We start from the raw sequence: 24437 nt of genomic DNA on the forward strand, positions 1-24437 counted from the left end.
ACTTGATTGTGTATGATTAATTAGATTAATCGGGAGATGAAATAATTAATCTGGAAATAGGAATAATTCACACCTTAATGCAATAAAACTTGGGAGAGTTGAGGTTTTGAGTGAGGTCTTTGACCTAATCGAGCTTTTGGGAGTTAGGGGTGTTAGGATTAGAAGGGGACTTCAATCCTAGCACCTAATCTACAGGTTTCTCACCTCGGGAGGGGGTTTAATCTATAATTGTGGTCGACTTAGTAACTCTAGAGATACCAAAAGGTAGGCAATTTGATTGGATAAGAGCTTGGAATTGTGCATCGGATCCTTGAGTTCTACAATTTTTCTCCATATTATCTTTTCACTCCGTGTTTATTTGCTTTTACTTGTTTATTTGCTTACTATATGCTTTTATTAGTGTTAGAAAAAAACCAAACTTTTCTTGATTCTCTAGATAGTAGTCAACATTTATTCATGGTAGTTAAGTTGATACAAATTTGTCTCTGTGGGATACGATACTCTTGCTTGCTTATTGCTACATTGTCCCCGTACACTTGCGGGTACTACTTGTGTTAAAATAAGTCGAGTCAGTAGCAGATTAATTTATTTACTTCTGAAACTGTTCGATAGCAGAAAACCTTGAACGAACTCTAAAGACCAACATGTAAGTACATAAGCTATATATTAATGCATAGTACTATACAATTTTAGAACAATATTCTACGAACTTAACATCACAACTTCCACCCAAAAACGTGATAGGTTAATAACATGATAAAGGTGAAACACACCAATTCACCAAAATATTTAACACTGATCATCAATTCACTCTCAGGGATTCTTCTATTTTTCAGTATATTTGCCTCCTGCACCTTTTGGATCTTAGAGGCACACATTACTCAATCCCATAGCCTAGAGCCACCTCAGGAGCTCAAGAGAGCTTCATTACTGTCCAGAACAACATGTATTTAACTTTACTAAGGCTGCCTCCGTTCCTGAAGTTTGGGCTATGAAATAAAAGGTACAAATTAGCATCCATTTGCGCAGAGAAGGAGAGAGAGATTTAGAGTATTTAGGAAAATTACTAATATCGGTGAGAAGAAAGAAAAAAAGTAACAAATTGATCATCTTTGATCTTTTCAAGCGTCGAAAACCTTATAAGAACAAGATCACGAAACAAGACACAACAACATTTTAGATAATGATGCCCATTTTTACAAATTCCTCCTGGTATGCAAGAAATGAAAAGTCCAATTCTACATAACAAGAACCAACCAACAGCTATATTGATGAAACAAATAGAGGCAAAATGGCATTATACCGTCAAAACAGAGTATGTGATGATTCCATCGCCTAAGCCTCGTTGGCATTCGGTCTTGATAAAGGTCAAGTCTCTCATTCAGCCTATTTTCATTTCCAAAGGTAGAAGTAGAACTAATCTGTCTCCGTCTTAACAAGTGGCAGCAAAAGGTAACCTGTAAAAATTATTAAGTCACCTCATAAAGGGGGGAGGCCTATGGCAGTTGCTTTCAACTTAATGAAGAAGAAAATTAGAACTAAGAAATGACTGTAAAACTGACCTCCATTAAAATAAACACAATCAAAAGTACCTACAAAAGAAGCTTAGAGACATTGTAACTGTAAGGTACAAAATATTAGAGTCATTTAAGTAAAGGTACAAAAGTTTCCTTTACCAACACCAAGATTAGAGAGTATGAATTTCATAAATCGCCTAGCATCATCACCACTCTATAGGAAATCATTTTCCATTCAGAAATTCCAAAATTGCAGGATGTGGCCAAATTGCAGGAGTAAAAATGACTGCATACATTCTCAATCAGATACAATATCAATCAGTCACCACACTAATAAATCACAATCTCAACCTAAACGAGGCAAATTTTTGTTTTCTAGAAATGGTTGCATACACTGATATGGAAGAGTTAAAATGTTAAATCAACAAAGTAAATAAAGGCATTTCATGAACAATACGCCAAATTGCAGGTTGTGACCCAATTAGAATTCTGATTATTTCAACAAACTCTTAAAAATCAATATGTGGAAAAAGAAAATCGGAAATAACATACAGAAATCTCCTATATAAACCCTAAATCAACTAATTCCACTACGTTCCCATTCAAAATAATGAAAAAAACTCAAATAGCTAGCCTCGCGTAAATTGAGTGATTGTTACTCGCGGCGGCGCAATGGCAGCGACGCGCGGTTGAGATGCGACGACAAGGGAAGGACGGCGGTAGGGCTAGGGCGGAGGTAGGTGGAATGGAGTGCCGATTGTATTTTTGTTTTATTCTCAAGACTTAATAGTGTTGTGTTTTTGTCGACGGAAAGTAATTTTATTTTCTTTTGGTAAGAATATAATTTCGAGCACACACACGTGCTCGCAAAACGGAAAAATTCGACTTAGTTGTCACAGTTGTCACGTTGCTAGCACCCTTTGCTCGAAAACTTTCGAGCACTATAGGTGTGCTAGCAAAATCTGTCATTTTATTCCAGTCGACAAGAAATGATTGTTGTTTTCGGTGTATGCTCGCTACTCTGCTCGCAAGTTTGCGAGCACAACCAGGGTGCTCACAAAAAGTGGTAGCAAATAGGCGTTTTTTTTGTAGTATGTATCTATGAATGCTTTCGATCGATCGGTTAGTTATAGCAGCAATACAATACTAGTTTGGCCTTCTCTATTCAAATTAACTAGTTTCTACCCAATGTTCGATGTTTCCAAATTAATGAGTTTTAAGTTTAACCAATGTGTCCTTGTTTGAGCTTCTTTTCCATAGATAAAATTGAAAAATATATATACGTAACATTTAAAACATTTAATAATTACTCCCTCCGTCCCAGATAATTCGGATCACTTTGACCTAGCACGAGTTTTAAGAATTGTAATAAAAAGTGGGTTGAAAAAGTTAGTGGAATGTGGGTCCTACCTTTATATATTAGTTTTATAATAAAATGTGAGAATGAATGAGTTAGTGGAATATGAGGTTGTCACGACCCAACTTTGCTTACTATAGCAAGGTTCGATATACCGTGACTGTGGTGGATAATAAGAATGCGGGTTGGGTAAAAAAAATGGACTTCATGGTTGAACTTTCTGACTGTAGAGTATAAACATTGAATACATGAATAGAATGGCTCGATCACAATGACTCGAGTCGGGGACAATACAATATAATGGTTAATTATCAGAGTCTTTAGAGAAATAAAGAATTTCACTTGCTTTAATGCACAGCGGAAGGAACTAAACGCGGTTCCATGTATGAAGACACGAACCTCCGAGAGTATGGAACTATAAGTAGGTCTGGTTTAATTAGCACCCTTCCCTCCATCACAGCTCAACCTGCACATTTAGAAGTACATGCAGGGCTGAGTACAAAAGTACTCAGTGAACACATTGCCGAAAACTACAATAATACATTTGAAAATATTGTCAAGCCATTATCACAGTAACACTCAGGGGTTTTATTAAAAAGACCTGAGTTTACTAAATACCATTTTTCGACTGCACGGTCTAATTTCTTTCTGTTCTTTGCCATATCTGTACATTTTGTGCCGTAGAGATGGTGTTCTCCTACGGTCACCCAACCCGCATTCTTATTATCCACCACAGTCACGGTATATCGAACCTTGCTATAGTAAGCAAAGTTGGGTCGTGACAGAGTGGTATCAGAGCAGTTCTTTTCTGGCTTGAACCCGAGAGTCTTCTTTCAGCCATTGTCTAGACTCGTTTTGCTAGACTAACCCAGTAGCCTAATAAGGTCTCAGCACTCCAACTCATCACGCTCAACCAAGAAAGAAGTAATTTCCTCTCCCAAGGTAAAGTTGATGATATTCAAACACGTGAGCAATAGAGATTTCTTGCTCTATTTATATGCATGATAGATGAATGAAGTAACTCGTACTCTTTAAAGTGGATCCTTGAATGAAGTAGTGTGTTTTTACTATATGGGCCTTAATAGTGACAACTACACCGTGCTGATAAATTCTGTCTAGGAGTCTGGATTTTAAGTGGGACAGACGTGACCCCTCCAGTTCTTTCTGGGAATTTATTAGGAATGGAAATTCTATCAAGGGGATTGACGAATCAACTTGAGGAAATTTTGAATCGGTTCGTCACACTATTTAGAGATTTTATCTACAATAGAAAGAATTCATTTCCGCTTTCTTGAGCGGGAAATAAATGGTAAATAAAGTAAGTGAACGGCGTTGCTAGGCATGCTTCAAGTATTCTAGCCATATGAATACTTCAAATCGACTATTATCTAAATGCAAATACCACATATGACACCTTAGAGTATCACCCAAGCATTTTCCGATGCTTGAAAATAATAAATGATTAAGAATCTAAGCCCTCTTAGATTTCTTCTATATGCAATATATGGTGAACGAGTGTTTTCTACAGATGACTAGTAAGGAAAGCGCTGAACGAAAACGTAACATCGCACGAGCTGCTCGCGTGATCGCAAGATACCGGAACTATGCTCCCAGTCCCAATGATAATTTAGGGGAATTCCTTTCACACTATCGTCGACTGTGGGTCGATGCCCATCAGTACGGAGTAACAGGCTTTGATGGGATTTATCGAGTGATCCTTCTACTACCAGTGGATTGGCAGTTATGGGCTGCAGGAATTGCTCACCGATACATTGGCTACATGGACCCCCAGTTTGATCTAATAGGAGACATGCTAGGATTTCTAGGGGAAGTCCATTATACGTACATCGTATACGGTCAGGTTCCCCAAGGATCCCGCGCGCAAGCTGAAAATCCAGTCCCAGCAATAGAAAAGCAAGCAGCAAAGCAGCCTACTCCTCAATCTCAGAAGAAACCTTCAACAACCATCCAAATACGACCAACAAAGAAAACGAATGAAGCAGGACCATCTCAAAGGAACCTAGAGTTAATCATCGATTCATCATCATCGTCATCAACTTCATCCGAGAGTGATAAGTCTGTAGACATAGAGGCAAACAATCAACGACTCAAGGCTATGTGCGAGGCACACCGACGGGGCAAGGCCGTAGTCAAGTCGAAGCCCAAGAAGAATTCCTTCCCACGAGCCACTTACACTGGAATGCTGCCTTTACGGATCCTTGATAATCCACGCCCCTCCCTAGTTCGAGCAAGGCCCAGCCCACCATCGGAAGAGACCTCTGTGGGCAACATGAAGCGACCGAAGATGAAGCTAGATAAGAAGGATGCCTCCCCAAACCTTGCTGGTAGCAAGTCTAGACCACAGTCCCCTTGGACAGATCTCCTTGAACCAGAACCCAATACACCCTCGAAGTCCAAGCAGAAAACGAAGCATCTCGATGAGATTGCTTCTAATGAAAACATGGAGCATCACCAGCGTGAGTCAACTGAAGCCCAAATGGCACGTAGAAAGAGTAGTGCGGCTATGACCAATGCCGATAAAAGCTCCGAGAAGGAGAATTCCGAGGAAGATCCCAACGGCAATCCAGACATCAACCCTACCCAACCTGCACCATAACCTTGATATCCCAGAGTGTTTCCCAGTTGTGACCATGATGTCTGTCCACTTGTAACCAGTTGCTATGATAAGACCCCGTCCCCTTTAAGCCAGTTTCCTTTATATCTATTCTGTTATATCCCTTTTCATTATTGTCTTTTTTCGGCAAGCTATATAAGAAAGTTGTATCTTAGAGACCATAAGTATCGTTTATGATTTCATGTTAGTGTTCAAGTACGCTATCAATTACGCTTCGAACAAAACACCACCCAAGAGAGTCGAACGACCCAAAATCCATGAGTAAAGACATGGAAAGGAATAATAACTGAAGTAAGGTGAATGAAAGGAGAGACATGAGATTACAACATCTTTACCGCCACTACTTGAATCGTTTCCACTAGTCGAATTAAAATGAACTAACTCTATGAAGAAAAAAAAAAAGAAAAAAAAGAGAGGGCCTATCAACATTCGATGAAATAGGAGACCCAGCTAAAACCGATACGTAGATTACATGAGCCAAAGTGTATATTCTACTTTCTATGTTACACAAAGCAGAAATGTTTAGGCTGCGTACGGTACCTTTCCAGCCAACTAGTTTGGTGGCAAGTACGTAGAAGATAATGACATCGAGCAACCAACAGACATGACTTGGAACAAGCCAATGGAGGATTGTACGACAAGTACATTATTAAAACATACCGTAATAATAATAATAATAAATAAATAAATAAAGATTGTTACAATCCGAAACATTGAAGAATTTCAGTAACCAACTATGACCTACACGCCAAGATATGCCCACTCGAGTGGATATAGAAAAATGCGCGAGACGAGAATGACATTAACCAGCTACGTAGGACTATCATACCCCGAGCCCTCTATCAAGTTTAGGCATCGAGACGCCCACACCGAAGTAAAACCAATATTGATTACAATGCTCATACCAGAACCTCGAAGCAAAGGGAAGCGGAAGAAAATGTGACGTCAATAACAAAGGGAATTGCGACCATGATAGAACTAAATGAAAGAATTAAGAAAGCCAACTGCTTCCGACCTGTAAGGGAGAACTATTAAACCAATGCTACCTAGTATTCTAAATATAACAAGAACCACTATAGAATCGGGACTTGATTTATCAAGAATTATCATTTCTAGTAAATCACCTAAACCTCCAGAAGTAGGAGCAAGAGCGAATCCGTGCCAACAACTGGAAGCATTTTAAGTTCAACCCTAGATGAACCAGCAATAACTACCTCGTTGACGACATCGATAAAGAGTCATGTCACAAACAGGGACGTACGCACGAAGGCAAAGGCAGCCTGAAAAGAGACACGAAAGATTTGCAAATAACTTAGGACTCACTATAGGATACTTTGAGTCGAAAATAAGAGTAACTCCATCAGTAGGAATGAATCGTAAAGACCTCTTGCACACGCCAAAAGTTTAAGAATCACGTTAGGGGAAGAACGTAAAGCCTTAACTCAAGACTTAGAATTTTGGACATGATGAATGGATGAGATGACTGAAAATCACGTCACAATCCAAGGAATGACAAATTGCTTTCCTAGCCTTATGATAGAAAATAAGATCCAACGAGATTACCATGGATACCCATGCAAGTACCACGCTAGTGATGTTTTCTTTACCTCGTAACCAAACCGATAAGTCGAAGAAAGAAAGAAATATCGAAAATTGAAATGCCATGCGAATGTCCAGGCCTATTTCTCAACACTTTACCCAAATAACCATCAGGTTAACAATTAGAGTTCACCTTCGACCTCTAGAAAACCATACCAGACAAAGGAAAGTCAAATCACACAACGTATAACTCGGTAGACCCCTAAATTCAGGCTTTCTCAAACCTAACGTATTACCCGGAAGATCATCCGTACTTACTCCAAGGAAAAGAGGGAACGTTGATAATGTTCATAGACAAAGTGGTTCGATCAACTAAAGAGAGCTGATGTATTTTGTAGATAAAGTCGAAATACGACTGTCGCCAACCATAAATACAACCAAATAACGTATCCTGGAGAGCCCTTTCCAATATTGATATGAAAGAGACCTTTTTATCTTGATATGATCATAAGGAATAAATGGTAATAACATGTATAACAGTATATGAGAAACTTAGGAAATGCGTATCCAACAAGTTTATCTTCGTCTCCATAGATGACGTACCTACCTATCCGGATGATAAGAAGGAAAACGTTAGCCAAATAAGTGCGAAAAGGCTCTGCGCTAAGCTTTACAAGTACGAATTGCGATTCAAACAAAGTGGAACCTAGAGCCACTGATAAAATCCCGATGGACCATCAAAAGGGGGAGTCGTGCCATTTTGGAGACCCCAATACCCGAATGAATTCAAGGTTTCTTAAGTATAGTTAGCCCTATCGAAAATACCAAAAATGCGAGGCCTATGAACTTACAATCCAAGGAGGAGCGCTAAAATTCTCACGGACCCTGTAAAAAGAAAAAGGCTTTCAAGAAGAACGGAACGACAATACTAGTATTAATGATAATTGTACAAGAAACAAGCTAGGGTGCCAACACCGTACATCAAAGACTGGACTAAAATGTCCCTAATCATGTGAACTAGGTTTAACTTTTGAAGTAAACATGTTAAGGATCTAGAGGCATGAACTCTATGGAAATGCAATGTGAAATTCCGCAAATAACGAGAGTTTCCAATATATTTTTTTTTTCTCTCTAGCAGAAGGTTTTAATAACAAACATGCCTTGTGCTCATCGCACGAAATTACCGTTTACTAAAGGAGACTAAGATTCCTATAAGTATCTCTTTTCCTCGAAAGAATAACTAAGATCGCCAAGGCGTTAAAATAGAAAAAGGTAAAAGGGCTATCGAAGGAATGATCGTTTGATATTACTATCAAACTATGAAGAACGAACACGATTTTTCTCGCATGTACAACCTGAAATGTTGTAAAGAGGAAATGATTAAATTTAAATATGAGTAATGATCTTTGACAGAAGTTCTTTGCGAGAGATGCAATAGTTAAAGAACGAAATCATATAACAAAGTGAAAACACTGTGAAAGTACAAGGTCCATAGTTGTTCATAATTAAATCGTGCAAATTTCGGGACGAAATTTCTTTTAAGAGGGGTAGAATGTAATACCCCGCTCAAATTAACGTCCTTGAACGTTTATCGAGTAAATAATTATATTAAAGCAAGTAGTATTTTAAACTCTATGTTTTGTGGTATTAAAATTCTTGATGAGTTTTAATTGATAGTTAAGAGCCAACGTGAAACTAATTTTGATCAAGGACTTTAATGTACAAAAGGATACATGAAACGATAAAATAATTGTCCATGTACATTTATAAAGCAGAGGGATATTAAATGTCTATTTACAGAATATAGTCATTTCTCTTCAAATGAGAAATGTATTAATTATATCTAATTTATGATGTTACAAAAATGAGCTAAAGCTTCTTCGCAAAGCTAGTATTCTATCTCCAGGAAACCCCAACTTTCTACAAATGATGGGACAAGTCAGAAACGACAGTGTAATAATAGTGTAGTAACAAAAATAACTTCTACCATCTTTAACCATAGTCAACATGTGAATAGTGCAACACTATTCACTGAAAATGACATGGAGTCATCACATAAGTATATGCATCACGTTTTATAATTCAAGTGTATATATATATGTGTGTATGTAAAGGCGAGTCATTATTTTCTGCAAAATCTGCAGACAAGAATTTAAATCAAGGGAGACATATCCCCAAAATCAGGAAGAGCGTTGAATTAAAAGCTTTCAATCATTTTTTTTTGTTGCATGCGAGTGTCGGCAAAAAGTAGTATAAGGAAGGAGAGTTGTGAAATTTCAAGTTTCATAACTTCTCTGAGGCATCACTTTGCTACACACACCAAAATCCAGTATCACACTTCTGCGACGCACTCTCAAACTTCTTTCTACCAAAATCATACGCACCTAAAATCTCTTTTCACCCAAAATTTTAAGCAAGCAGACAGAAAAGTTTTCCATCTTTCCTAGCAAGTTTCAAGCAAGCATTTTTCAAGAAGGAGAATTTCAAGCAGAAGCACTTCTAAATAAACCTTTTATCGTTCTTTTGAGGTAATGATTTTCAAACCGCAAGTTAACTCTTTTCAAGTTTTATCAAGCACGTCATGTTAGCATGAATTAATATAGAACATAGAATCACAACCAAGCATGCTCTCCTTTTACCAAATACGTCATATTTGTTTTTATTCAAGAAACTAGAAAATCTCCTAACATGTTTCAAAATAAGCCTCTTGTTTTAGCAGCCACTTCGGAAATTTATAATAGAAAATCTAACCGTCCAAATGAAATTTCCTTTGGTCATAATGAAGTTAGATAAGTTGTTTAACTTCCTTTAAAATTTCAGAACGATCGGACTACGTTTGAACCCCCGATCGTATAGAAAATCGACGCTGCTACTGTAGAAACCGACAGCCACTTCCGAAATTATTTCTGGAAAATCTAACCGTTAAAATTTGATCTCCTTCGGTAAGAATGATCCTTTATGAGTCTTCTACCTTTGGTTAAAATTTCGTGACAATCGGATGTTGTTTGAATTCCCGATCGTGAAGAAACTCGAGGCTGCACCTTGTGTGGCGAAAATTTAGAAAAGAAAAAGAAAGAGAGAGAGAGAGAGTTAGGAAGAGAATAGAGATAAATGATGATCAGAAAGAAGTTACGTATAGCAGCTAGTTTGACTCAGTAGGTAATTGAAATAATGATTTTGCTCCCTTGACTTTTGGGCCTTTCAAATATCAAATGAGTGTTAGACTAAAATTAATTAGTCCTTATTTGGAATTCATTATTTATGATTGAATTAATTTTGAGTAAGTGGGTTTGTAGGTAAATCCTCAAGTTTATTAAATTAATTAATCTCTCGATTAATTAATACCAATAATTAAATCTACGAGTTTAATTAAAGTGAATGAGTTTATGAAAGAGAGAAGGAAAATAGGATGCATATCCTAAGAGCATATCATCCGCTATTGTTATTTCTTTGAAGCTAAATAGTTTATTATCTTTTATTGGACAAGGTCCATCGCAAGGAATTTAACTCCAAGTGGGTTAATATTGTCATACGGAGTAAGAAGCATACGAGATGAACTTTCCTATCCTACAATGGATAAAAGTATAAAGAATTATTTTATGATGATTAATTTTGAAAATAATGTTGTCATGCCTTAAATGTTTTGTTTTATGTATGATGCCTATCTGTTTGGTTATACCGAATGTGCTATGCCAAATAAAGTAAGAAATCGAATTCGGGTCCCAGCAAGGGGAGAGACCCTACTTGGACTAGTGTACACGTGGACCGTGTGTCATCGAGAGGGTTGGCCGGTCCGGTGCTCGTGGAAAGTGGCCACTTTCTCGGCACATGAAGAAAAGTTCAGATATGGCGAATTACAGAAGGAACTAAGACTGATCAGTCAACTTTTAAAGTAAAAGAATTTAGTAAGCTTGGGTCATTTTCAGAAAAACCCCGAGTATTACTTGTATGATGGCTTGACAATCTTTGTCACGACCCAACTTTGCTTACTATAGCAAGGTTCGATATACCGTGACTGTGGTGGATAATAAGAATGCGGGTTGGGTAAAAAAAATGGACTTCATGGTTGAACTTTCTGACTGTAGAGTATAAACATTGAATACATGAATAGAATGGCTCGATCACAATGACTCGAGTCGGGGACAATACAATATACTGGTTAATTATCAGAGTCTTTAGAGAAATAAAGAATTTCACTTGCTTTAATGCACAGAAGAAGGAACTGAACGTGGTTCCATGTATGAAGACACGAACCTCCGAGAGTATGGAACTATAAGTAGGTCTGGTTTAATTAGCACCCTTCCCTCCATCACAGCTCAACCTGCACATTTAGAAGTACATGCAGGGCTGAGTACAAAAGTACTCAGTGAACACATTGCCGAAAACTACAATAATACATTTGAAAATATTGTCAAGCCATTATCACAGTAACACTCAGGGGTTTTATTAAAAAGACCTGAGTTTACTAAATACCATTTTTCGACTGCACGGTCTAAGTTCTTTCTGTTCTTTGCCATATCTGTACATTTTGTGCCGTAGAGATGGTGTTCTCCTACGGTCACCTTAACTTTCATGTGCCGGGAAAGTGGCCACTTTCCACGAGCACCGGACCGGCCAATCCTCTCGATGACACACGGTCCACATGTACTCTAGTCCAAGTAGGGACTCTCCCCTTGCTGGGACCCGAATTCGATTTCTTACTTTATTTGGCATAGCACATTCGGTATAACCAAACAGATAGGCATCATTCATAAAACAAAACATTTAAGGCATGACAACATTATTTTCAAAATTAATCATCATAAAATAATTCTTTATACTTTTATCCATTGTAGGATAGGAAAGTTCACCTCGTATGCTTCTTACTCCGTATGACAATATTAACCCACTTGGAGTTAAATTCCTTGCGATGGACCTTGTCCAATAAAAGATAATAAACTATTTAGCTTCAAAGAAATAACAATAGCGGATGATATGCTCTTAGGATATGCATCCTATTTTCCTTCTCTCTTTCATAAACTCATTCACTTTAATTAAACCCGTAGATTTAATTATTGGTATTAATTAATCGAGAGATTAATTAATTTAATAAACTTGAGGATTTACCTACAAACCCACTTACTCAAAATTAATTCAAGAGAATTTTATCTCGAGCGATTAATTCAATCATAAATAATGAATTCCAAATAAGGACTAATTAATTTTAGTCTAACACTCATTTGATATTTGAAAGGCCCAAAAGTTAAGGGAGCAAAATCATTATTTTAATTACCTACTGAGTCAAACTAGCTGCTATACGTAACTTCTTTCTGATCATCATTTATCTCTATTCTCTTCCTAACTCTCTCTCTCTCTCTTTCTTTTTCTTTTCTAAATTTTCGCCACACAAGGTGCAGCCTCGAGTTTCTTCACGATCGGGAATTCAAACAACATCCGATTGTCACGAAATTTTAACCAAAGGTAGAAGACTCATAAAGGATCATTCTTACCGAAGGAGATCAAATTTTAACGGTTAGATTTTCCAGAAATAATTTCGGAAGTGGCTGTCGGTTTCTACAGTAGCAGCGTCGATTTTCTATACGATCGGGGGTTCAAACGTAGTCCGATCGTTCTGAAATTTTAAAGGAAGGTAAACAACTTATCTAACTTCATTATGACCAAAGGAAATTTCATTTGGACGGTTAGATTTTCTATTATAAATTTCCGAAGTGGCTGCTAAAACAAGAGGCTTATTTTGAAACATGTTAGGAGATTTTCTAGTTTCTTGAATAAAAACAAATATGACGTATTTGGTAAAAGGAGAGCATGCTTGGTTGTGATTCTATGTTCTATATTAATTCATGCTAACATGATGTGCTTGATAAAACTTGAAAAGAGTTAACTTGCGGTTTGAAAATCATTACCTCAAAAGAACGATAAAAGGTTTATTTAGAAGTGCTTCTGCTTGAAATTCTCCTTCTTGAAAAATGCTTGCTTGAAACTTCCTAGGAAAGATGGAAAACTTTTCTGTCTGCTTGCTTAAAATTTTGGGTGAAAAGAGATTTTAGGTGCGTATGATTTTGGTAGAAAGAAGTTTGAGAGTGCGTCGCAGAAGTGTGATACTGGATTTTGGTGTGTGTAGCAAAGTGATGCCTCAGAGAAGTTATGAAACTTGAAATTTCACAACTCTCCTTCCTTATACTACTTTCTGCCGACACTCGCATGCAACAAAAAAAAATGATTGAAAGCTTTTAATTCAACGCTCTTCCTGATTTTGGGGATATGTCTCCCTTGATTTAAATTCTTGTCTGCAGATTTTGCAGAAAATAATGACTCGCCTTTACATACACACATATATATATACACTTGAATTATAAAACGTGATGCATATACTTATGTGATGACTCCATGTCATTTTCAGTGAATAGTGTTGCACTATTCACATGTTGACTATGGTTAAAGATGGTAGAAGTTATTTTTGTTACTACACTATTATTACACTGTCGTTTCTGACTTGTCCCATCATTTGTAGGAAGTTGGGGTTTCCTGAAGATAGAATACTAGCTTTGCGAAGAAGCTTTAGCTCATTTTTGTAACATCATAAATTAGATATAATTAATACATTTCTCATTTGAAGAGAAATGACTATATTCTGTAAATAGACATTTAATATCCCTCTGCTTTATAAATGTACATGGGGTATCCTTTTGTACATTAAAGTCCTTGATCAAAATTAGTTTCACGTTGGCTCTTAACTATTAATTAAAACTCATCAAGATTTTTAATACCACAAAACATAGAGTTTAAAATACTACTTGCTTTAATATAATTATTTACTCGATAAACGTTCAAGGACGTTAATTTGAGCGGGGTATTACAGAGGTCCACTACCAAAAATGGTAAAACTGAAATGGGACAAATTATGTGGGACGGACCGAAATGGAAAACTAGGACGAATTATCTGGGACGGAGGTAGTACATCTCAACAAAATTATAAACTAATATTAACAATTACACACTATCATTCGACTTTCAGTATAGTAGGCGTTGTAAATTCGTTAATATTTAATGTGAACATGATTTAATAATAGATAAAAGTATTTGAAGAGCTGGCTAGAGTTTAATGGTCAGCGAGAGAGTGTTCAAAAATTAATAAAGAAAACCCTCGGTCCAGGGAATCCGCTGGGCACTGGGTCTAGGAACTCAGAGAACCTTGAGCTACCTGTCATTGTGCACACAATCACTACCTTAACTCCCCCTTCAAAAACCCTCAACCCGCTTTAGCTAAGAAAATTAGTATAGGGAAGCAAGGATCGAATCCACATAGACTTGGGAACTATTTTTGGCTGCTGCCACGCAATTTTTGGGGTTGAGCTTTAATTCCTAGACTTGGTAAATAAAATATTATACTCTAACAGCTAGATCTAGGCAGAGACATAAAAGCATGCATATTAACCGAAATAGAGCGAGACAATTACTAGACCGAGCGAACAGTTACCTAAATTAACCTAGACTTGAGAAAAATTAGACGTGGGGACCATTTTCTGAAAAGGCAGAGTACGATCGAAAAGCTACAAAATAACTAACTAAATGACTAACTAACAGCGACATCATCTTCTCCAATATTTATCACGAAACAACCAGCTAAAAACAGAGCAAAATGAAGATCAAAACAAATTAAACGAAATTAAACCGATAGAAATGAAGAACATGTAAAACTAAAGCAGATCCACGACTACTAGACGAGGCAAAACAAGAATGCAGAACTTAAACAACTAAATGAAACGAAAACAAGCAGATCCAACCACGGGATGCTTAATCCGCTCCGGATCCAAGCCATCCACAAAAACCAAACATCATCTCTATCTCCGATCCTCACAAGTCTACGTAGATTCAACCGATCAACAACAAATTTCTCACAAACCAACTCCAAACTCAAATCAACCAACAATAATCAGCAAAAATCAAACCAAAAACACCACGATAAGATAAACGAAAGAAAAGTAGCAATATCCATTGCAAAGTACGAAGTATCCAACGATAATAACAAAACAGAACCGAGCCTTGAACAGCGAGGACTCGACGAGTACGAGAAGTAAATAGAAAAGCAAAAGATGATTGTTTCTTCGCCTCCGTGGACAAATGTGAACCCCCGCACCAAATTCCCCGTGAGTGTGTGTGTAGAAAAGTGAAAACTAAGCTAAGAGCTGAAAAATAATGATGCTCATGTCAAGCGCATACTCTTATTTATAGCGGACAGAGCTTCTAGACTGTTCCTGCAATCTCCATTTTGCCCTCTGTTTTGATGCTCCTTAGTCTATTGGCTCTTCCTTTTCCTGCTTAGTTTTCCCGCTAGCTTCATCTCCCCGGCCATCTTCATTTTCTTCCTGGGGCTAGCGGTTTCTCTACACACCTGGCTTATAAAACCTTGTTAGACCCATGAAATCACAGAATTTTACAGGGGTACCACTGCATGAAATTAGCCTTATCAGTATCCAATGTAGTGCCAATGAGAAAACGCCAGTAATTTCATTAGAGCATCCGCAGCGGCATCTTGTCCGTCTGTGCCAGCGGCACAGACGTTCGCCGCTGCAGCTCGTCCGTCCATGCCAACGGCACGACGCTGCTCTTAAATAAGAGCACTATAAGTGTGCTAGCAAAATCCGTCTGTGCCAGCGGCACGACACTACTCTTAAATAAGAGCACGTCCGCGCCGCTGAGCAGCCTTACATGGCGTCATACGATTGGTCAACGGCTAATTTGATTTTTTCTTTTCTTTTTAAAAAAATCGAAATTAATATAAAAAATTTAATTTTTTTTTTTTGGATTCCAGTAGACAAGAAATGGTTGTTGTTTTCGGTGTATGCTCGTTACTCTGCTCACAAGTTTTGCTAGCACAACGAGGGTTCTCACAAAAAGTGGTAGCAAATAGGCGTTTTTTTCGTAGTATGCATCTACGAATGCTTTCGATCGATCGGTTAATTATTGCAGCAATACAATACTAGTTTGGCATTCTCTATTCAAATTAACTATTTCTATCCAATGTTCGATGTTTCAAAATTAATGAGTTTTAAGTTTAACCAATCTATCCTTGTTTGAGTTTCTTATCCCATAGATAAAATTGAAAAATATATATACGTAACATTTAAAACATTTAATAATTATATCTCAACAAAATTACAAGATAATATTAACAATTACTTCATCTGTCTCAGATAATTCGACCCAGTATTTTATTTCGGGTCGTCCCACATAATTTGTTCCACTTCACTTTTACCATTTTTGGTAGTGGACCTCATATTCCACTAACTCATTCCTACTCACATTTTATTATAATACTAATACTTTAAAAGTAAGACCCACATCCCACCAACTTTTTCAACTCACTTTTCATTAGATTTTTCAAAATCTATGCCGGGTCAAAGTTTCATGAATTATCTGGGACGAGGGAGTACAAACTATCATTCGACTTTCATTATAGTAGGCGTTGTAAATTCGTTAATACTCCCTCTGACCCATTAAAAATGAAACGTTTTCTAAAATGGAAATAACTTTATCTCTACTTTTTCATCTCTCTTACTTTACTCTCTCTTTTTTAACTCACAAAACAATACTGCATAAAATCCCATGCCGATTTCCAACTGTTTTATTTTAAGTGGGACGGAGGGAGTATTTAATATGAATATGATTTAAGTGTAATAGATAAAAGTATCCAATGTAAATGATGGTCTCGAGTGTCGACTCAGCGTCACGTCAACGTTCTAAAATGTGGAGAAGAATTTTTCACGAATCACGATCACTACAACGACATCTCTGGTCCAGTCCTGACATTTCACGTGATATTAATTATATCGACATAAATGATTACAACTAATTATCGTCAATATTTTTAAATACATTATATATAGTACTCGTATATTGTACTAATAAAGAATTAATCGAGCAACACAAATTAGATGAAAATGTGCAAACAAATACAATTAGCAATTATGACTTGATAAGTTCACCATTAATCCGTTACCATCCTATTATATGCCGAAAATGGCAAATAAACTGCAAAAATTAAAATTACAAATATGCCAATAACACAACATATACGGCATACTCTCTCTGTCCCGCAGTAGAAATCCTACTTATATAGTTATGGCACAGGTTTTAACAAATGTATTTAAAAAATTAGTTGAATAAGTTAATAAAATATGTGTCCCACTTATATATACTCCCTTCGTCCCAATAAATATGAAATGTTTGCTTTTCGGCACAAGATTTTATGTAGTGTTGTTTTGTAAATTAAAAAAGAGAGAGTAAAATAAGAGAGAGGGAAAAATAGAGATAAAGTTATTTTTATTTTAAGAAATGTTTCATTTTTAATGGGACAACCTAAAAGAGAAAACATTTCATTTCTAGTGGGACAGAGGGAGTATTTGTTTTATAATAAAATGTGAGTAAAAAAAGTTGGTAGAATATGAGGCATACTTACCATTTATGATAAAAGTGAAATAAAACTCTTATTGTGAGATATACTAAAATGACAAAATAAGACTCTTATTGTGGGACGGAGGGAATATATATCATTAAATTTCCTTATCATAATTAAAAATCAAAAAAAGGATTGCCAAAATATAAAAAATGAGATAAGAGATGAGATGCATTCTATAAAGGGAAAATGGACAAAAAGATCCATGAAATTTGATTAAATTCTAGTCTATCCCTCAATTTTAACAAATGATCATTTATAACATAATTTTGACAATTTTCTCAATTGTCTCATAGTCTAAGATTTTGGGGAAAGTATGTATGCCTTTGGCAAATGAAAATATCATGTGAACAAAACATTTGGCTATTTAAACGACGCCATTTAATACATTTAGTTTACGTCTTTAATTTTTACACATATACATATTAGCATAATATTTTTTGCAACAATTGAGAAAAAATATCAAAGTTATAATATAATTGGTCATTATTGAAAGTTGTGAGATAGACCCGAATTTGACTAAGAGCATCCGCATCACGTCTCGATGCGGGTTCTATCTCGTCTCGAAGAGACGAGACCACATCGAGACGGCGATGCGGCCTCCATCTCGTCTTGACGAGACGGGACATCTCGTCGCGTGTCACGCGCGGAAGAGGCCGACCTCGTAACAGCTCGCCACGCGCCTTGGCGACGTGGCGTGCTCCGGTTCGTGCGTGATGCCCACTCGTGGGTCGGCGAGTGGGCGTCGTTATATCCGTTTAAAATGTTTTTTTGTTTTTTTTAAAAAATCAGGAAAATTTGAAAATAAAATAAATTAAAATATTGTAATTTTTAATTTTTGTATTTTTCAATATTGTAATAAAAATTGAAAATTAAAAAATTAAAATTAAAATTAAAAATACTCCATAGGATTTCAATTATGTATTTTACGTATTTTCGGATGTTGTAATTTTTGTGGTTTTTAATGATTTAATGAATTATTAGTATTAATTTAATATTTTAATGAAATATTAATTGAATTTGTTGGAAGTAAAAATAAAAAATGAAATTGAATGAATAGTTAAGGGATGTGATGGTTAAGAGATGGAGGGATGCAGGTGTTGTCTCTTAGTTAAGAGATGATGTGAAAAGTACGGTGAGACCCATTAATAGTGAAGAGATGAGATTGTTAAGAAACGAATAAGAGACAGGATGTGGATGACCTAAACTTCATTGGTTTTTTGCCATCTTCCCTATATAAATAATTGAAGTTGGTTTTGAAAATTTCACTCACTAAGAAATATTTGTACAAGTTTGAAGCAATGGCGATCCAAGGAGTTGAGATGGTTCATCTGGACGACAACAGCAACGTCGTCGTTGAAGATCAGAGCTTGCCAGTTGGCCCTTCAAGGTGGTGGGAGATCGACGGACCAGTGCCGGCTGATAACGACAACAGTGGCATAAACCATCACTGGTTTCCTCAAGACTTTCTGTTTGGAACTGGAACTGCTGCCTTTCAGGTTTTTTGTTTTTTTCCATTTCTGTTGATTTTATTATGATACTTTATATGTATATAACTAAATGGGTCTAATAATAGAGTTGCATTTTGTTGTTTTGGGGTGTGCAGGTTGAAGGGGCTGCTGCTAAAGGAGGCAAAGGCATTAGCATATGGGATGATTTCACAATGAGGCGTCCTTGTCTCTCTCTCTCTCTCTTGAAATTAATTTATTAATTGGTTAAAAGCATGCAAATAATTCAGTAAGAAGTGATAAATTATTATGATTGTGAACTTTAGAGACTACATTGTGAGATATCAGGCCAATCCCAGCCGGATAATTCTTAGGCTGCTTTGTCTCCTTACCCGAATGCCCCTGCTGTTGGTATGGCAAGCTTCTTACGGGCCATTCCGGCGATACTTTCTCAGGCCAGATCTGATTGTTTGGTCGGATACTTATTCTCCCCCTGGGCCAAACAAACTGTGAACTCCTTCTTATCTTTACTGCTGCTGCTTTCTCTTCGGCTGTAGTCAGCCTTCTTCTCCGGGCGTGGTTGCTCAGGGTTGGCCACTGGCCTTTCATCTTCTCACCTCGATGAATTTTCCGGCTGGGATTGTTCTCTCCCCCTCAGCCAGAGATTCAGCGGTTGGGTTTTTGTTGGATCAGATTTGTAACTGGTGCTGCTATTGCTCTCTCTCTTGCACTTTCGACAACAGCTCCCTTTCACGCATCCGGCTCCTCCTATCTCGTGAATGTTTTCTCTTCCTCCGTCACACGGATTGTAGCAGCATCTGCATATGTATTTTCTTTGGATATTTTCTCACTTGATTTTATTATCTCCTCCTTCATAGATGTTTTCACTTGCTCTGTCATACAAATTTTAGCAGCATCTATATACGTATTTACCTTGGATATTTTCTCACCTATTTCTATTTCCTCCTCCTCCGTAATTGTTTCCACTTGCTCTGTCATAGGAATTTGAGCAGCATATGTATATGTTTATGCCTTGGATATTTTCTGAGCTATTTCAATTTCTTCCTCCTCTGTAAATATTTTCTCTTCCTCCGTAATAGGACGTTTAGCAGCTTCCATACATGTTTCCTCCCATATTTCTTCCTCCGAATGATTTCATTCCTCCTCCGAATGATCTAATTCTTCCTCCATAAGTAGAGCAGTATGGAACCCCAGACATGATCAAAAGCGGCTGCAATTATCCGGCTGGGGCTAACAATTTTTTTTTTTAGAGTGACAGTGATCGATCTCTATGATCGGACCTGCTTTGATACCATGTTGAAAAGTAAAATGCGGAAAATAAAAGACTTTGCAGAAAGTAAAAGACGGAAAAGACTACATTGTAATTGACTTGAATTGAATTCTCTCAATGGTTACACCACCTTTTATAGCCTCTAATTCTAGCTATACATGGAAAATATATTATAATTATACTAATATCCATTTTAATTGATTTTCCATAATCTTTAATTGATTTCCTTCTTTATTCTTGTCATAAATTCATTTCTTGCCTTCTTGTTCTCCAATTAATTGATTTCCTTATTCCAACAGTTTGTGTGTGTGGGTGCAGGGAAAATAGCTGATGGATCCAATGGAAATGTTGCATGTGATATGTACAACAGATATAAGGTTATTATTTTTGCCCTACATCTATAATTAAAACTCATGCCGTTTCTAAACTCTGTGTATATATTGCAGGAAGATATTGCGATGATGAAGCATATGGGGTTTAATTCATATAGATTTTCCATATCATGGCCAAGAATATTGCCTGGTTTGAGTTACACTAAATTTAGTTAAAGAAAGTGTATTTTAAGTAATTAATTAATTAATTATAGTGTAACTCTCAACAGCCGGAAGATGTAGCGGTGGAATCAACAAAGAAGGAATTGCTTACTATAATGATCTTATCAACACTTTGTTGCAACATGGTTAGTTGATTGATTTTTTAATTTCATCTTCGATGACAATAAGTAATAAGTCTATAATATATATGTAGGGTTGGGGAAAAATATCGAAAAAATGATATATCGCTCGTATCGTATTGAAAAATATCGAAAAATTATCGAATTTTTGGTATATCGTAATTTTTGATACGATACGGTATCGTATCGTAAGTTTCCGATACGATAACGATATGAATTTCCTTATATCGCGATATATCGTTTTATATCGAAACATATTGAAATTCAATACATATTGAAGTTTAAAATTATAAATATATATAAATCCATTTAATTCATTCATAGATTTAGAAAATATATATATGAATAATATTTATTTTATTTTGTAGAAGTTTTATTAATTTTTGTGTTATTTTTCAGTTTTGAAATTATATTTTTCGATATATGGGTATTCGATACGATAACGATATTGATATTATCCATATCGAAAGTTCGATATATCGAAATTTGCTATATCGAAACTTTCGATACGACAACGATATGAAATTCTTTCATATCGATATTTTCGATACGAAACACGATACAACATTTTCGATACGATATATCGTATCGACCCACCCCTAAATATATGTATATAAATGCGCAGACATTACACCATTTGTGACATTATTTCATTGGGATCTTCCTTTATGCTTGGAGAAAGAGTATGGTGGCTTCTTATCCAAAAGAATCAAGTAAAGAAATCCAATCCCACTCTTGATTACTACTCCACTAAGTAGTCTCCGAAAAATGTCTTACCAACTGAGTTGTGCAGGGACGATTTCCGCGAGTTTGCAGAGGTATGCTTCTGGGAATTTGGGGATCGCGTGAAGCATTGGACAACCCTGAACGAGCCATGGACCTACGCGGTGAACGGATACGTCCAAGGCACCTTTCCACCGGGCCACAAAGTTCCCGTCCCCGACGACAAACTTTCCACGAAGATCGCCCCCTGTAGAGGTCTCCCACTCCTCACTTCCGCCACGGGCGACAAGTTCATCCCCGCTGACCCCTCCGAGGCGTACACAGTCGGAAGAAACCTTCTCCTCGCACACGCAGAAGCAGTCGATCTCTACAGAAGTAAGTTTCAAGAGGCGCAAGGAGGGAAGATAGGCATAGTACTGGGTACCCATTGGTTTACGCCCTTCGATGAGCATTCGGCCGCAGATGTAGAAGCCGCTTTGAGGGGAATGGACTTCATGCTTGGATGGTAAATACTAGTACCATTCCCATTATTATTTGAATCGTCATCTTCATCTTCATCATCGTCGTCGTCATTTTGAATATAATCATATAGGCATCTGGAGCCTATATTGTACGGGCATTACCCCCGAAGCATGGAGGAGTGCGTTCCACCGGACAATCTTGCATCATTCACACCTCAAGAATTGAAAAAGGTCATAGGATCTTATGATTTCCTTGGTCTAAATTATTACACGACGCATTATGCTTCCGATGATCCTCACCTTCCAGATGGAGAGGGCTACTCTGCAGATCAACGGGTTAAGTTTTCCAGTGAGTATTATGTTACGGAACACATCAGTTGTGTAAGGCAACTGGTATGCTATTTATTGAGCAAATGGACTCTTTGTACTGACTTTTTGCAATGAGTTCCCGTGTTTGGTCAGTATCATCAATGTCACAAACCGTTTTACGTAGTAATTTCTTTTCATTTTGCAGTGAAGAAGGGAGATGAATACATTGGAACAAAGGTAAGGACCATCTCCTATTCATTATTATTAGAAACCATTTATATGTGTATATATATCTCACCTAAATCTTTTGTTTAGTCTGGAACTGAGTGGCTGTACTCTGTTCCAAAAGGGATTTATGAGATTCTGTTGTATTTGAATGACAAGCATCCACAACTCAAAGAAATATACATCACTGAAAATGGTAACATTCATTTATTAGGTTATAAGGCATATACTATATTTTTAAATAAAATATATGAAATGTTATTAATAACCTACTTGTTACTTCCAAAAGGGTTTTCAACTAAGAGTGATCACACGAAGACAGCCAAAATGGTGTGTGATGATGACCATGATAGGACTAAATACCTCCAAGATCATCTCGCTAACATGCTCAAAGCAATGAAGTAAGATCTAAATTAATATCTCAAATTAATAGTATAGTAATCCCTTGTTTTATCTCGCTACTATTAATTAATACATGCGATGTACATGGATGACAGACACACAGATATGTCGAGGAAACTGAAGGGATATTTCATGTGGTCGTGGTGCGACAACTTTGAATGGGGCGATGGCTACACAGTTAGGTTTGGGTTGAACTACGTAGATTACATGAATGACCTCACAAGGTATCCTAAGAATTCAGCCGCATGGTTCGCTAAGTTTCTCAAGAGCAAAAGGCAGCCGCCAGCATGGTTCCATCCGTGGTGGGTCCCACGACCACTGTCTGAGAAGAGAATGTATGAAGGGAATGGGGAGAATGTGAATACAGAGAAAAGACTCAAACTCGTGGAGGATATCAATCATGACTAATGTTCAGGCACTGATCTGAGTATTTCATTGGATGTAGCATCTATATGACTACGGCCGAGTTAAGCATTATGTTATGTACGTCGTTTGTGTGTCTTTGAATAATGCAATAATATGTTAGAGGTAGGTTTTCAAGCCCCTCTATCAACTCTTTGTATGTTTTGTATGAATATTGTAAGTAATAATTCAGTAGGTATTGTTAATTCGCCTACTTTCTTTATACGCTAGTGTCAAATTTTAATTCATCTTGCCTACTAGCTACTTCTATATCATTGTATCAATTTTAGAAACGGACACTTATTGCACATTATGTATTATTATTAGTAATTTATAAATATTTGTACTAATTTACAACGAATAGCATGGCATTATTGTACATTATGGGGCGTTCGATTTGTAAGATTGTATCCGGGATTAAATTTGTAATGTGTTTTGGTTCTTGAGATTCAACCCCACAACTCAATCCTAGATGGATAATCATGGGATAATTAGTCATAGCTAACCCCCTATGACTAAAATAATCTCACAACTCAATCCTAGATTGAATCTTGATATTATTTTATCTTGAAAACAAACACTATCTATGTATTTATTACATAATAATTTTTTTTTCTAATTTACAACTAAGTAATGGCATATACACTTTTCCATTTCGGTCCGTCCCCCATTAAGAGTCACACTTTTCCATTTCGGTCCGTCCCCAATTAAGAGTCACACTTTATTTTTACCATAAATAGTAAGTAGGTCTCACATTCCACTAACTCAATTCACTCACATTTTATTATAAAACCAATATAAAAAAATGGATCACACATTCCAATAACTTTTTCAACCAACTTTTCTTTACATTTCTTAAAATCCGTGCCCGATCAAAGAGTGACTCCTAATAGGGGACGGAGGGTGTAGAATTGAACGTGCATGGGACCATTGAAGGTACCAATTTAGTTTGCATTTATTCGTGTGAATAATTTGCCGTGTGAAAATGAGTTGGTTTTG

General features: G+C 36.7%; 1 protein-coding gene and 3 long non-coding RNA genes across 5 annotated transcripts; 2 read left to right on the forward strand and 2 right to left on the reverse strand.

Moving 5' to 3' along the window:
- Window positions 1–633: 633 nt before the first annotated feature.
- LOC125213462 (uncharacterized) lies at window positions 634–2321 on the reverse strand. Its single transcript, XR_007174944.2, has 3 exons — window positions 1563–2321; window positions 1304–1457; window positions 634–989 (listed from the first exon to the last, which is right to left on the reverse strand). It is a non-coding gene; the product is annotated as an uncharacterized LOC125213462 (long non-coding RNA).
- Window positions 2322–9191: 6870 nt separating this feature from the next.
- On the forward strand, window positions 9192–13782 carry LOC148930417 (uncharacterized). 2 transcript variants are annotated; one of them, XR_016137137.1, is made up of 3 exons: window positions 9192–9576; window positions 10536–12677; window positions 13560–13782. It is a non-coding gene; the product is annotated as an uncharacterized LOC148930417 (long non-coding RNA). The 2 variants fall into 2 exon arrangements; XR_016137138.1 differs by having other exon boundaries at window positions 9276–9576; window positions 11995–12677.
- Window positions 11089–13351, reverse strand: LOC125213464 (uncharacterized). The gene is made up of 3 exons (XR_016137139.1): window positions 12952–13351; window positions 11899–11963; window positions 11089–11369 (listed from the first exon to the last, which is right to left on the reverse strand). It is a non-coding gene; the product is annotated as an uncharacterized LOC125213464 (long non-coding RNA).
- Window positions 13783–18755: 4973 nt separating the features above from the next.
- On the forward strand, window positions 18756–23661 carry LOC125213460 (raucaffricine-O-beta-D-glucosidase-like). The gene is made up of 12 exons (XM_048114027.2): window positions 18756–19003; window positions 19111–19180; window positions 20562–20620; window positions 20690–20765; window positions 20845–20922; window positions 21542–21629; window positions 21710–22144; window positions 22232–22449; window positions 22615–22646; window positions 22725–22830; window positions 22924–23035; window positions 23132–23661. The coding sequence occupies exons 1-12, from the start codon at window positions 18806–18808 to the stop codon at window positions 23442–23444; spliced, it is 1785 nt and encodes a 594-aa protein (XP_047969984.1). The 5' UTR covers window positions 18756–18805; the 3' UTR covers window positions 23445–23661.
- The last annotated feature ends 776 nt before the right edge of the window (window positions 23662–24437 follow it).

Source organism: Salvia hispanica, chromosome 3 (genome assembly GCF_029641045.1).
Source record: "Salvia hispanica isolate PSC_SH4W2 chromosome 3, Shi_PSC_v1, whole genome shotgun sequence".
Classification (NCBI taxonomy): Eukaryota; Viridiplantae; Streptophyta; class Magnoliopsida; order Lamiales; family Lamiaceae; genus Salvia; species Salvia hispanica.